Source organism: Manduca sexta, chromosome 10 (assembly GCF_014839805.1).
Source record: "Manduca sexta isolate Smith_Timp_Sample1 chromosome 10, JHU_Msex_v1.0, whole genome shotgun sequence".
Taxonomy (NCBI): domain Eukaryota; kingdom Metazoa; phylum Arthropoda; class Insecta; order Lepidoptera; family Sphingidae; genus Manduca; species Manduca sexta.
The window spans coordinates 1,597,411-1,611,870 of NC_051124.1; the positions used below are offsets into that span (position 1 = coordinate 1,597,411).

At 36.4% G+C, this 14,460-nt stretch overlaps 1 protein-coding gene across 1 annotated transcript in view; it reads right to left on the reverse strand.

The window, feature by feature from the left end:
• Window positions 1-5,914, reverse strand: part of LOC115450752 (serine protease inhibitor swm-1) — a 9,430-nt gene extending 3,516 nt beyond the window's left edge. The window contains exon 1 of the mRNA XM_037437302.1: window positions 5,697-5,914. Within this exon, the coding sequence (XP_037293199.1) occupies window positions 5,697-5,766 (70 nt within the window). The 5' untranslated portion in view covers window positions 5,767-5,914. The remainder of the gene's footprint in view (window positions 1-5,696) is intronic.
• Window positions 5,915-14,460: the final 8,546 nt, after the last annotated feature.

The following is a 14,460-nucleotide window of genomic DNA, read 5'->3' on the forward strand; positions in this document are numbered from 1 at the left end:
ATCCAGAATCTAGTCGAGTAGTATCCCTAATTCTTACTTCATTGTTCAATTCAATTTAATGTCACTCAAACTTCACTCATCAAAGACAAATAAACTAGACTCTCACTTTCCATATAATATATTATAATTCTCTGACTCTCACTATATCATTGACGATTCGGATATTATAAAGACTCTGTGCGATTGATTACGATATCGACATACACTGGCTGTGATTTCTGGACTTTGTGAACTGATGTAACAATTTACCTGGCATTGATAACGGATACGAAATGGAAATTGCTTTTTGCATTAATTGTGGCTCTGCTGGCGGGTCCATAGTGTTGGAGAACGAGCAGATTCGCCATTGTATACAACAATGGACAGCGCCTCGTTTGGTAAGCACTTTTTTCTGTAATCGTACAAGTTTAACTGCCGCCAAACTTCTAGTTCGCTCCTCAGTTCCTGTTCTTGGTAACTGCGTGGAGACAGCGAACAGTCTGTATACTACCTACTACACACTTTAGCATGTGGCTGTGGCAACTTAAGAGCAAACTAGCAAGTATATTGTTGATTAAAAAACGTGTGTCATATGCTTGAAGGTTTTTTACATTTAATTCAGCTGGAAGATTTGAATACATAAATCTGCTTTCCGTGTGACACAATATTAATATATTGCCATTCTATTTTGAGCATAATGTTTGTTTGTTTTTTTTTCAGGTTGTAGCCCTTGATCTTATATGTACAGCATGTCGGACCACGGCCCAAGAGCCTATACATACTTCAGCTGTAACTATGTTAGTAGAAGCTGCGTGCTCTGTAATAGAATGTTGGAACTCCAGACTCGCTCACATCAAATAATTCCATTAAGGACAAATACTCCACATCATGTTTATAGCAGAAATGTCATTTTAGAAAGACTTGCACCATTGGAGGTACATATAATGAAAGATTATATTCATTTAACTAATATGGTGATTGGCAAAACTGAATTGATAAATATTACCATAACAACAACCCTCCTGCACAATACTCAGATAATATTTTATAAAACAATGTAGGTGATGAGGAAATAAATAATATGAACTGAAAATATTTTTTTATTTGTTTAATTTAATCCTACATGCCCTAAGAGTCTACCAAAAGTTTGTTAAATATGCCATGCCTCTGATGAAGCGTGAATGCTCAACAGTGCGCCTCTGTCTGTCTCTTCGAGGAATACGTACGTATACATAGAAAATACATAAAATCTGAAGGGTACTCTTAGAGGATGTAAATACTATAACTACATATTAGGTACCTTTTTACTTATAAAAATTATATGAATCAAGTCTTAAAATAGCCTGATTTAAGTAAAAAATAATCAGATACCTACATAGTGATGAATCTTTAGGGCTTATATATATTAGATAGGTACTTATATCGATAAAAATCATATTTAAAGCGTAAATGATAGGACTATAAATCTACCTTGAACATTGAAAAGCTTTCAATGTTTACTATCAATTATAACCTCAAAATCTCATCATTTTTTTGGATTAATGCGATATCCCAGCTTGTCCGTTTTATAAATAATATGTCATGAGAATTTATTAATGATTCTAAATATTACAAACATTTTTCCATTGCTGTTGGTTCCAGGGCGAATTATGTATGGGCACAGAACAATGTCCTTTACTATGTCAATACGTTAAAGATTTTTAAAAAGATGCTAGGAATAACAGAACGTAATCTTGACTAACAAAAAAGATCTAGAAAAGTGCCAAATCTCCTTCAGTACTAAATATCATTTATCTCTCCTCCACCACTAAGGTCGATTGAAAGAGAATTCATGGCCATAAGTCCACCTGTATATCTTGTGTACAAGTGTAATAAACAAGATCCGCTCCAAACCATAACCAGTATAGGTAATACAGGGCTGATATTCCAGAAAAAGAGTGTCCCCATGACGAAGTGCACAAATCCTGCGCATTCCTGGAGGAGTATACATGCTGGTCGCGAGCAGATCGCTTGGAGCGAGTGAAGACGCCGTCCAAACGACTGCCGCACTGCAGAGCTGGGTGTTATTGCAAGTAATATTTCATGGGTTCCAGTTAGCAACACAATATATAGTATGCTATATATAGGCCAAACTAGGGATCTTCTGAAATGCCAAGTAAGCTCCATGAACCACATACATTGATAATTCGAGAATTCCTTCCGTAGAGCCGTCAGGATTACAACGTCTAGGGTTTACCATTATCCGGTATCACATTGGTAAGGACCCTATGGTCTTGCGTACTTTTGCGTACGTGAAACGGTTCTGGGGGATCGAGAATGCTTCCGAATTTGTCGGAACCGTCTCAGCACAATGCCGCTACCGACTCATCTCTTTTGGTGCTTAAAGGTCCCTTTCTTTCGGCATCATTTGTCGAAATGAAGCCGTGTATTCCCCGGTATGCGGCCACGACTGCCGATGACCCCTTTTAGTCGCCTCTTAGAACAAGCACGAGGTACCATAGCGGAATTTTCAAATTCCCCACATATCACAGGGCTTCAGTTAGATATAACTTGGCTGTTCCCAGATAAAGAATCTTAGTCCTTCTGTTCGATGAAGACCTTAAAAGATTAGACAATTGTGAATTGTTATGTCCAATAAATTTAGCCTGGTATAAGCAAAAAGTGTATAATTAAAGTAACTTTTTTCAGGAGGGGCCTAGTCCGCGCCTATCCCGGGGGATCATGTCTCGTAGCAGCTGGTTGTAAAGACAGGAGACTTCAAGCAGTACTAAAGAAATTGCCTACTGGTTTTCCACACTTATAGATTTTTTGTTATTTTTTTATAGCCGAGCTCGGCAAAGTGGATTTACTGCACCCAATGAGCGGAGTGAAGTCTAAAGAAATTGACTGACAAAAGAAACAAGCATCGGTCAGCACAGTCATGCGGGACTTTTTAAATTCATCACTGAATTCGAATTTAATTTAACATAAATGAACATTGGAACCGCCTCTTTGATTTAGTGTGTAGTGTCCTTGTGTTGCGAACTGTAATGTTCTTAGGTTACTAGGTTGGGAAGAGTTCTTTTCCCATTAAATATTCCGTCAATGAAATAGTAATTATACATTATAATCAATTATTCAAACTATTATTTTATTGTATGGCAGTATTATAATTATATAGGCGTAGTATAATTTCAGACTTACCTAAGCTTAAAATAGTTAATTATAAGACTATAATTGAAAACCCAGTTAAATCAATAAATATTTACACAATTATCAATCATAATATCCAATTATCGGAACTGATTCAAATTAATTAAATTTTGATTAGGTTTTCATTGTTACGTGCGGAAACGTATCAACCTTGTGTTGCTGTTAGTTCCGGAAACGTTTACTAGATGGCGTTGGGTAGTGCGTGGCGAAGGTTAGAGGGTACAACTTACTTCCTTGTAAAGAAATTTAGGGTTACAATTTTATTTTTATTTGTTAAGGCTTGTCAACGCTATTTCAAATAAAAAAATATAATCAATAATGAAGTAAAAACAAAAAAAAATAGCAATAAATTTAAATATATGTAAGTCTTATTCTATAAATAATTATTTTAAAGTAAGTCAAGTTATTTCCTTCCAAGTAGAAAAATTAAGGGTTATTTATTTACGTTCCCCGGAAAACTTAAGTAACAAAAACAATATAAAAAATATTTAAACATTTTATTACTATAATTAAAGTTACCTAAGCATTGTAAGTTCGATTTTGGAAAAGCAAATATTGATACAGCTTTACAATTTTAAGTAATTTTAATAAATTTTTTACGTTATAAATGTGAAGTAACTGGGTCGTGAATTAATCATGAATCCCTCCAAACCGAATTTCGGCCACAGTGGCCAATCTCAACGGAGATCAACCAGATACGCAGGAGATATTATAGTGCATTACTGTATGCGCAATACACTAGTACACTCTGTTCCTTCTCTCTCATAGTCCAATGAGACGGTAATCCGACATGACCGGACAGAGATCAGGCGTAGAACCAACGGCTTTACGTGCTTTCCGAGACACCGATCACACCGCCAATTCGTGACTCCGAGCTGCGACTGAGTATTTAAAAAAAAAAAAACAATCATGATGACTTTTGGGCACTACATTTAAACCTAAGGCACTATTTATAGAGTCGATTGAAAAATATAAGTATAGAGTACGTTTGTGTGAAGAAATTGTTTTGCAATATTGTGTAACGTGTAGGGGTGTATCGTTTCGCTCTACATACGTAAGGTAAGTGACCATAGGCGACAATTGCCACATGACGTAAGGTTGAGCGCCAATAGCCTAGTTGGGTGTGGAACGGACTGCCGAGACGAATGTCCGCAGGTTCAAATCCCAAGGGCACACACCTCTGACTTTTCTAAAAAAATATGTGTGTATTCTTTGTGAATTTATCGTTCGCTTTAACGGTGAAGGAAAACATCGTGAGGAAACCTGCACATCTGAGAAGTTTTCTATACGAATTTCGAAGGTGTGAGAAGTCTACCAATTCGCACTAGGCCAGCGTGGTGGACTAAGGCCTAATCCCTCTCAGTAGTAGAGGAGGCCCGTGCTCAGCAGTGGGCAAGTATATAATACAGGGCTGATATTATTATAAGGTTGTAAAGACATACACAAAGAGGTTTGTTTAAGGGTTCGTATCCAAAGAAAGTTCAGCCGAATTCTAATAATATTCTACATAGATTTTTTATTGTGCTATATCGGCTTTTCTATAATTTTAACCGACTTCAAAGGAGATTATATTCTATTTGTAATGATTTTGTTTTATACTTATAAACCGAGTCAAAAAAGGAGGAGGTTCTCAATTCGACGTCTATTTTTTGTGTTTATCACCTCAGAACTGTCATTTATTAATTGATTTAGATTTTTTTAACATTAATTAATTGACTTAAATTACTATTTTTGCATATTTTCGTATTGTTTCGGAATGGTCCCAATTTAGTTTCATTAGTATATATGACCTTGAACTTCTGTAATCCATGCCTAATATGGCAATAGACTCGCCCCCTATCGCATCATGGGATCGCCGCCTATACTTTAAACATAAAAGTGTGTATGTGTGTGTGTGTGTTTGTATGTGTAACATTCAATATTATTTAAAACATAGCCTCTTCTCACTTCTTACTAAATCCTGAAATCCCGTTGAGCTAATTTCAGTACCACATTTTGACCACATAACATGCAATGTTAACGGTTCCAAGTACTCCCTACAGTTCTTGTGGACCTAATTAAGTAAGCAATATCTATTTAGTTTCATACTAAGTATGATAACGAAATGAATATTGAAATACGATCTTTTAGATTACCACGAGATGATTGAAAATGGGCCGAGAAGCAATATCAAATGGTCTATGTAAACTTATAAAAGATATCATTGACAATTGATGGTAAAAAAACAAGCCTGGAGTTTCTGTGAGGACCGCGACGCGTCTTTGACATTATTTTAATTTTTATTACACTATAAGTAAGTATACATTTTCTCTTCTTACGACCCCCATACTTTTAGTCACATTATGCTTTTTTAATGTTACTTCTAACACTAAATGTCAGTAAATATACTTCGTTATAAAATTTACTTTCAATTATAATAATTATTATCATGCATCACTCGTCATAAGTGCAACTAGAATCCTACTTGACGAATAAATTATTTTATCAATTAATATAGTCCTTATTAATATTATCATAAGACTTACCTTTAACGACATAAAGACCGCAGCTCACCGCGACAATGCTCAAAACAAAAAAGTCAGAGATTCTTAACATTTTCACAATTAAACAACCGCTATCACCGGCGAATCAATGCAGTCTGCCGCCCGACTGTCACAGGGCTGCCCGGTGACCTTTATTACCGTTCACAATAACATACTTTTTGTGCAGACAATAAAAAATTAGTGACATCCTTGAGCATTCAACGCGGCCGAGCGTGATTGTATTGTACCGTGCACTAGTTCTGGAAATTGCGAAATTTAATTGTTGATTGAAAAAAGGTTGGCGAGCCCTTGATACCTTTGGTGAAATTGTAGAAAACATATTTTAATATTAACGTTAAAGAATTTAGAAATTGTTTAGATTTGCCGGCCGCCTAATTCAATTTTTTTTACATGCACGATGAAGAATCCACTGCACCTGATGGTGAGTAGAGTGGGGTTCAATAGAACGTCGACTGACGAAAAATGATTACCCTTCGACAATCTAAACAATCATGCCTGTGGGAACCGAATATAGACAGGCTGATCCCGGAACGCGACACACTTACGTGGGCCACTATGGCGGGTTTTAACACCTCGCAAACGGTGGTCGCTATGGACGATATAAAATATATTCTACCGCCAGTATTTATTTGACAGTACGCTACTAATTTTCATTACATTTCCCAAAATCGCATTCCTTAATTTATTTAAGAAATGTTCATCCTCATGCCTCTTGTTTATAAGACAAGAGTCCACTAAATACCGGCTACGCATCGATAATTCCTCTTGTATCCTATATTATGCATAATTAGTTAACTTATAAAGCTTGAAGGTTTCACTGCAGCAATTACCATCTTCTGACGGTCAGTGATGCATGACGTGACGACATACTTTGCCAGTAGTTCCACGTCTGGTCGTTGTTACTGATCAAGTTACGGTTAATTAGACCAGCAGTTGACCACCTAACTTATGACCTGGGAACGTTCAACAAAAGAGCGTATTTTCACCTGTAAATCAGGCATCTATGTCTCCTAGTATTGCAGATGTTGGCGGCAATGATCACCTACCATCGAGTGAACCGTATGCTCGATTGCCCCTATATACAGGGTCATTTTGACATCGCGTTTCTAAATGACACCACATACTTATCTTCTAACCCCCTTATTCATAAACGTTTTTTATCTAAGGACGAAGTAAAGCTGTGATAACAAGCCTGTTTCTCAGTGCCCAACGGCACTGAGAAATAGACATAGGGCCGTTGTGATTGGTTATTATTATTGTATTTCAATATTAGCCAATCACAACGGCCCTACGTCTACGCACTGCGAAGACTGCCATGCCGTCAGCACTGAGAAACAGACTTGTTATCACAGCCTTACTCGGTCGTTAGATAAAAAACGTCTATGAATAAGGGGGTAACACTTTACATTCAGTTACTTAACTCGTGGGTCCTCTCAATGTGACATTGACATTTACGTGTGTCGCGGGAATATAACCTTATATACTACATAATAAGGTTGTTTTGTCGGCAAGCCAAGAGAGGACCCACGAGTTAAGCCGTAGATGTAAAATAAAAAAAAAAAAAAACAAGATTTTTTGTGGTGGAAATATTCGTTGTTCATGGATCATTTTTGGCACAATGTCAGCAAAGACGAATATGTGGTTTCATTTAGTAACGCAATGTTAAAACGATCCTCTATATTTATATGTGTAATAAAAACGCCCAATCAATACAAAACAAATTATATATTTGATATCTTAGAAATTTACAAGCAAAAAATCAAGAACACTAATAAATTAAAACAATGATAAGTAACGTTAATTTCAGCATCATCATCATCATCATCATCATCAGCCCTATATTATATACTTACTGTCCCACGGTTGGGCACGGGCCTCCTCTACTACTGAGAGGGATTAGGCCTTAGTCCACCACGCTAGCCTAGTGCGGATTGGTAGACTTCACACACCCTCGAAATTTCTATAGAGAACTTCTCAGGTATGCAGGTTTCCTCACGATGTTTTCCTTCACCGTTAAAGCAAGCGATAATTCACACAGAATACACATATTTTTTTAGAAATGTCATAGGTGCGCTCTTGGGATTTTAACCTGCGGACATTCGTCTCGGCAGTCCGTTCCACAACCAACTAGGCTATCGCCGCTAATCAGCAACAGTCAATACGAATTATAAACAAAGCTAGAAAAAGACCACAACACATCAAATACACATGTATCTTAACAAAAACAAGGCAGGGTCAATAATATAGTGTTTACCCACCGTCCAATCAACTTAATGCTCGCACACAATGCACACGTAGAGCCGTTTATACTGACCAGTGACTATCACTAAGGGTACGTTTTGGTGTTTCAAATGCACTATTTTGCGTTTCTGTTGGGGTAAAAGGTAGCCTATGAGATTATGGATAATGTTGCTTTTTATTTGTGAAAGAAATTTTGGTATTGAAAGAGCTGTTCGGAAATTAAAACTAATTAGTGTACATTTTTTTATTGTTTTACTGCATTTTTTTCAAGAAGGCACGTTAATTTTCTGACTTGACTGTGAAAATCTGTTATTCACGGCCCCTAGAATTATGACGGTATATATCAGAGACCTATTCTCCCACTAGAATATTTCTTCCAGGACGTTATCTTCGCAAATTGGTACAAATCCGGGGCAAACTAGATTGAAAAAAGATCCTCAAATGTTAAAGCCCTGAGGTTTAAATCTATGTAAAGATAATGTATTCTCTTTAATAAAATTATTGATGGCCCATACAAAATCCAGTTACGTAAAAAAAAGATTATTTTTATGCTTTAATGTCAAGTGTAAATAAAAATAAATAGATTTTAAAATGTTATAATTATACTTTTTATTGATTATTATTTTTTATACGTGCACGGTGACCCCGCTGTACCTGATTATTAATCGAGTCCAATATAATGTGGACTGACGAGAGATGATTACCCCTCAGCAGTCGACACAATTGTGCCGGCCTGTTGGAACCAGATATAGACAGACTGACCAAGGAACACGACACAATTACGTTGGCCAATTACAACAAATTTACGTGGACCACTATGACGCGTTTTAACACCTTGTGGTTGCTATCTAAAAGGATATAAAGTATATCTTACCACCAGCAAAGCAATAAACTTCATATGTCGTTTCTTTGGGAACAAAAACGAACATAGGAGTTTTCATTTAAACTGTCAATATCGCACTCTTAATAAAATAATGACCCATTTTAAAATTGCCAATTTGTGGGAATCGTCAAACAACCAATTCCTGTTTGCGACCTTTTAGTTGTTTCCCCTTTTTTCATGCTGTAGGTTTCATTTATGACCTATCTTTAATAAGCTCAATTTTATAGAAATTTAAAAAAAGGTAGCAAACAAAAATTAGTTTTCCGACGACTGCCACAAATTATCAATTTTGAAATAAGTCATTATTTTATTAAAAGTGCAAATATCTATTTAGCTTTCTGTTTATTACTAAATAAGTAGGATTAAAATTTTTAAATACGCAGACTTTTAGTAAACAAAGCGCACATTTGTAAATGTTTCCTAATATCAACACTTCCCGTTGTTTGCGCGACATCGCATTGTTTCAAATGAAAAATTATCATTTCTTTTGGATAATACATTATTATTCAACTTGCGCTTTATATTAACGTGGATAAAGTGCAAATTACAGTGACAACATAAATGAAATTTGAATAAAAGCCGAGGGAAACTATAATTTCAGCGTTGAAATTGATTTATGTTCCGAAAACGCCCTCTCCAGCCCTCCCTTACCCGGTTCTGGAGCGATTAGGCTAAAGTTCGCAATTATTTTATACCGGGATACGTTGGGAATTATTTTGTGGAAGCGGAAAGTAATTCGATATATTTTCAACCTTATAATATTTGGGACTAAATATTGCTCGCGAATTCGCCTGAGTGAAAACCTTTCTCGCTACAATAAGTTCTTAAAAGACTAGCGATTCATAAGGCTATAGAATCAGCGCCATCTATTTAAAAAATCAGATGAATATATTTTTTTATTGCGTTGTATGACGAGACGAGCTTGCCGTTCGCCCGATGGTAAGCGACACGACCGCCCATAAACAGTAAAAGCACTATCCAACACCATGAATTACAAAGTATTGTTTGGTATTCCACTACGCTCGTCATCCTGAGACATGGGATGTTAAGTTAATTATGTTCAGTAGTTACACTGGCTACAATTTCCTCTTAACCAGAAGCCGTGAGTAAAACCTAGAGTACGATAAAGCAATGATTAATATATTTTAAAGAACTTAACAGTTTCACTGCAATTATACCACTGTTTTAAAGAAAACTACGCCATGTAAATAATATTTTTTATTGTCAATGTAAATACTATCTGCAGTAGTCCCGTTCTCAGCGCGGGTCACTATTTGGATTATCTTAACACGATTTACTGAGGTAAATAGTTTCTGCAATATGAGCGAAATTGGTCAGGCAAACAAAAATCATCCTAAACATATTTATTACTTATTTTCCAAATTCGGTAAAAAAAACTACTAAACTAATAAACAATACACAACAAATACAGGCTCGGGGCACTTTAGTTCGTTTGAAAAACATACGAATAAATTTGAGTCTCGAGACGTTCAGGCCCGCGGCGACGGCAAATTGAATTCATGATACAGACACTGAGCCTGTGTTCGCTCTTGTACGCGCGTTTGGGTGCAAAATGTAGTGTCTACAATCTTTTTAACTACATGGATCTGTAAATGCTAATCTAAAATAGTGACTTTCCCGCCTTCACACCCACCACTACAACTCCTGTAAGCCAGGATCAGCAGTGACATTGTATGACACCGAGCAGTGAAGCTCGGCGAGTCTCAGGAAAAACTGATTTGTCATTATCCCGTAATGAAATTACTCAAAAAGAAAGATATGGAGGAGTTGAAAATATAATCTAAAACAGTTTTAAGATGGCGTGAATTAAAATATTGTATGGCACGCCAATGCGCTCGTCGTACTGAGACACATGATTTTAATTCTCATAATACACAGCCATTTCTACAATAAGTAATAATAATACGTGTGTCGCGTTCCTGGGTCAGCCTATGTATAAACAGTTGCAACAGGCCAGCAAAATTGTGTCGACTACCGAGGGGTAATAATCTGTCAGTCGATATTCTATTGGGCCCCACTTCACTAATCATCAGGAGCTGTGGGGTCACTTTCCCATGCACGTATGTATGTCCTTAAAATCGGAACACTACAGCGCATGCACTGTTGCTTGGCTGTAGAAATAGACATTGCGATACCTACCCAGACGACCCTTCATACACGTCAGGCCTAAAGTAATAACTAGATGTCATCAATAGTGAGGTGAAAATCTAAAAATCTTCGGCTGTAATAAGTTTTTCTAGCCTATGCCGAACCTCCAAGAAGCCAAGAAGCATATCACAATATACAAAAGTGCATCGAAACAATCCTGCGAGATCAGTGCGCGACCCAGTTGCCCCGCCGGGGACGCAATCCGACGGAGTTTTCAGCCCAGTTGGCGCAAATAGGACTTGCGGGACGGACTCGGAGATCTCACTGGGGTCTATAAGTATGAAATTGAAAAAAACGGGTGCAAAATGGAAAATATATATCTACTTATATGAATTCGGTTCTCGATTCTAGAAAATTAAGACGTTATTTAAACAAAGGATAAGAAGTGCAATAAGCCTGGAATTCTACAAAATTGTTTCAAGTAGGAATAAGTACTTTATTGGCTTGTTGCAAAATGGTGCAAGATGGCGAAAGGCGAAGACAAAGTGATTATTATTACATCGATCAACATGTTTATTTCATAAAACTTACAATACTTTGAACACCACCATTACCTAAATATTTCATCTAAAATGTAAGCTTATCTTTCAAAGTATCACGATCTCAATCACGATTTTCGATCTATCTTAAAAATGCACCAATCCGAACAAAGTTTTCTTTGACAGGCTTTCAAATGAGTTACTTTGATTGGTTCATTCTCAAAATCTGATTGAAAATAGAGATTGCAATCGTTTATTAAAAACGTATGTACGACATTCAATGAGGTTATGACCCCTTCACCTTACCCTAGATGCGTTCCCGATAACCTACCTCACAAATACGCCTCGGGGCATGTGAAATGCATATTCTTAAGAAAACGACCACGAAAATGGAACTAGTACATCGTAATACACAAAAATACAAATATTAGTACAAGATTCAGTATTTAAGACATTTTAAAATTATAATCAACTAAATTTTTCCTACGGTTTCGCCCGCGTGAAAAAGGTATTCCGGGATAAATAGTTTCCAGGACATAAATAGCCTATCGCACTCTGGGGTAATGTACCTTCATATTAGTGAAAGATTTTTCGAAATCGATTCAGTAGTTCCAGAGATTAGCCACTACAATCTACAATCTTTTCTCTTTATAGTATTAGTATTAATTAAGTTAACTCCTGAAAGATCAAGGGTGAGTTTATCTAGAATTAAAAGGAGTTTACATATGTCGAAGCTATTGTCTATAAGTACCTTTAAACCACTTTTCAAAAATATATTATATTTATATTTCGCGTGTGTTTTTTTTCCACTCGCACGGCAAAAAGACATAACTTCACCTTATGGTGGAGTGGAGTATCCCATAGAATGTCGACTGACGAGAGATAATTTACCTCGGCAGTCGATACAAACATGCCAGCTGATCTGATCTGAATGATCCCAGAACGCGGCACTTACACGGGTCACTATTGCAGGTTTTAAACACGTTGTGTACGGTAGTCGTTATCCAGGCGAATATAAAATATATCCCACCACCAGCAAATTCAAAAGCAGATAAAAAATGTAATTTAGACTACAACTCGCACCAACTTATTACGGCGCCATTGACGCGTGCGCTGCCTGTGCTCAATGCTTTGTCCAACCAGATTGATATATTTTCATGCTCTTTGACGGAATTCACATCGGCCGCTTATGTAATAGTAATAGTAAAATATAATAATAGCTATTGTACTACGCTATTGTATTGGGTATTAACTGTATAATAGTTTTATGTGGAAATAAAAATAAATAAAATGAATAAATAAAAACTCTAGAACTAAATCAAAGTTTAATCTAAAATGAAGAGCGTAAACAAAAGTATTTATATTGTCATAGATAAACAAATATAATGTGTGACGCGACTAATGCAACATTCGTGTAGTCTCTGCGTATGAATTAGCACCATCCCGGTAATAGTTGACAACTATCATTGCTTTGTGGATGGGGGGGTGGCCTGGTGAAAGGATTTCCGGGAATTTCTGGGTTTTAGCGAACTATAACTATTTAAGGATTTATAATACTAGACTGCACTCGGGTGCAGCTTTAATTTAAAAAGGGTACCATTTATGGAAACCAATGGTAACCAAAAAGATTTATCTCAATGCGGGAATGGAAGCTGGGACTTTTTATTTCTAAACCGTCCCATCACCAACTGCGCCATAACGACTGTCTATGGATATTATACTACAAATAGTCTTTAATATTTTCGGCTGTCTTAAAGTTATTTACCTCTGCCCTTAAAATCTCATGTCATTTAGTCCCAAACAAAATACCAGTCATGCCCTTTACTTTACTGCTGTAGTAATCGAGGGGGCTGTAAGTATAAGGCAATCATTACTGATTTGGAATGTACTTAAAACAAACTTTGTTCATAACTTGGTTTCATACATCTAGGTACATAAATTACAAATACATTTTCTTTTTTGATAATCATCAGTAAGAACGATAAAATAATCTAATTAACTATGTAATGGAACAGAACCCTATTCTAACTTACTGTCCTTTCAATTACCACGTCAGCATAACTATGCATAAACAATATTATTTATAAAAAAATCGAAAAGCTATGCTCAGTTAAAACCCAAATTTACTCGATCTGCTGTAAGTTAAAACCATCCTTCTTGGCTCTTAATAAGGTTTAAAGCAGGAACCAGTGTTTTTTTTGACAGCTATTTAAGTAATTCTTAATTACCTCATAAAGCTAAAACATTATAAGTAAGACTGAAAATCTTCAATTTATTCTAATAAAAATGTGGAAATTTTAAACCGAATGCTCGCAATTCTATTTCGTTGCATAAATTCTAACGCTATTTCACAACGTAATTGAAGTATTAAAGTAACTAAATATAAAGTTTATTTTCTATTGTACCGTGGGATTTGTTTACAACTATTAAATAATGTTAAATAACTTCTGTAAATGAACATTCCTAATGCGATAGTGATTAGCTATTGAATGCCGATTTTTATAAAGGCTTGTATTTTAGCGGACTTTACGTTACTGTTGAAGTAGTGGTACCGAAAGCCGAAGCCGAATTATGAGGCCGAACGCCTTTTAATAGTAAAAGGATTGTTTTACCTGTCGTTCTATCCCTCCTAGCCGAATTTTGGCTATCGCGGTTAACGGACATTTGCCAAGTAAGCAGTAAATATTATACAAGTGTGAGTGCAATATACAAGTGCATTCTCTGTTGTTTTCTCTTATAGTTTAGTGTGTGGGCAATCCGACATCACCGGAGAGATATCAGGCGCGACCTGGGAATCAAAACCAGGATCTCAGCACTGTAATCATACTGCATATAGATTACAACTACGCTACTGAAGCCATCGTAGCCGTCGGACATAACAAATCACATGTTCTATGTTGAAGGGCTCCTTCTTCCGCATTTAGCCTGTAGTAGGTCGGCCGGTTGTGCGTGGGATACCGGCTATGGGTCTAGC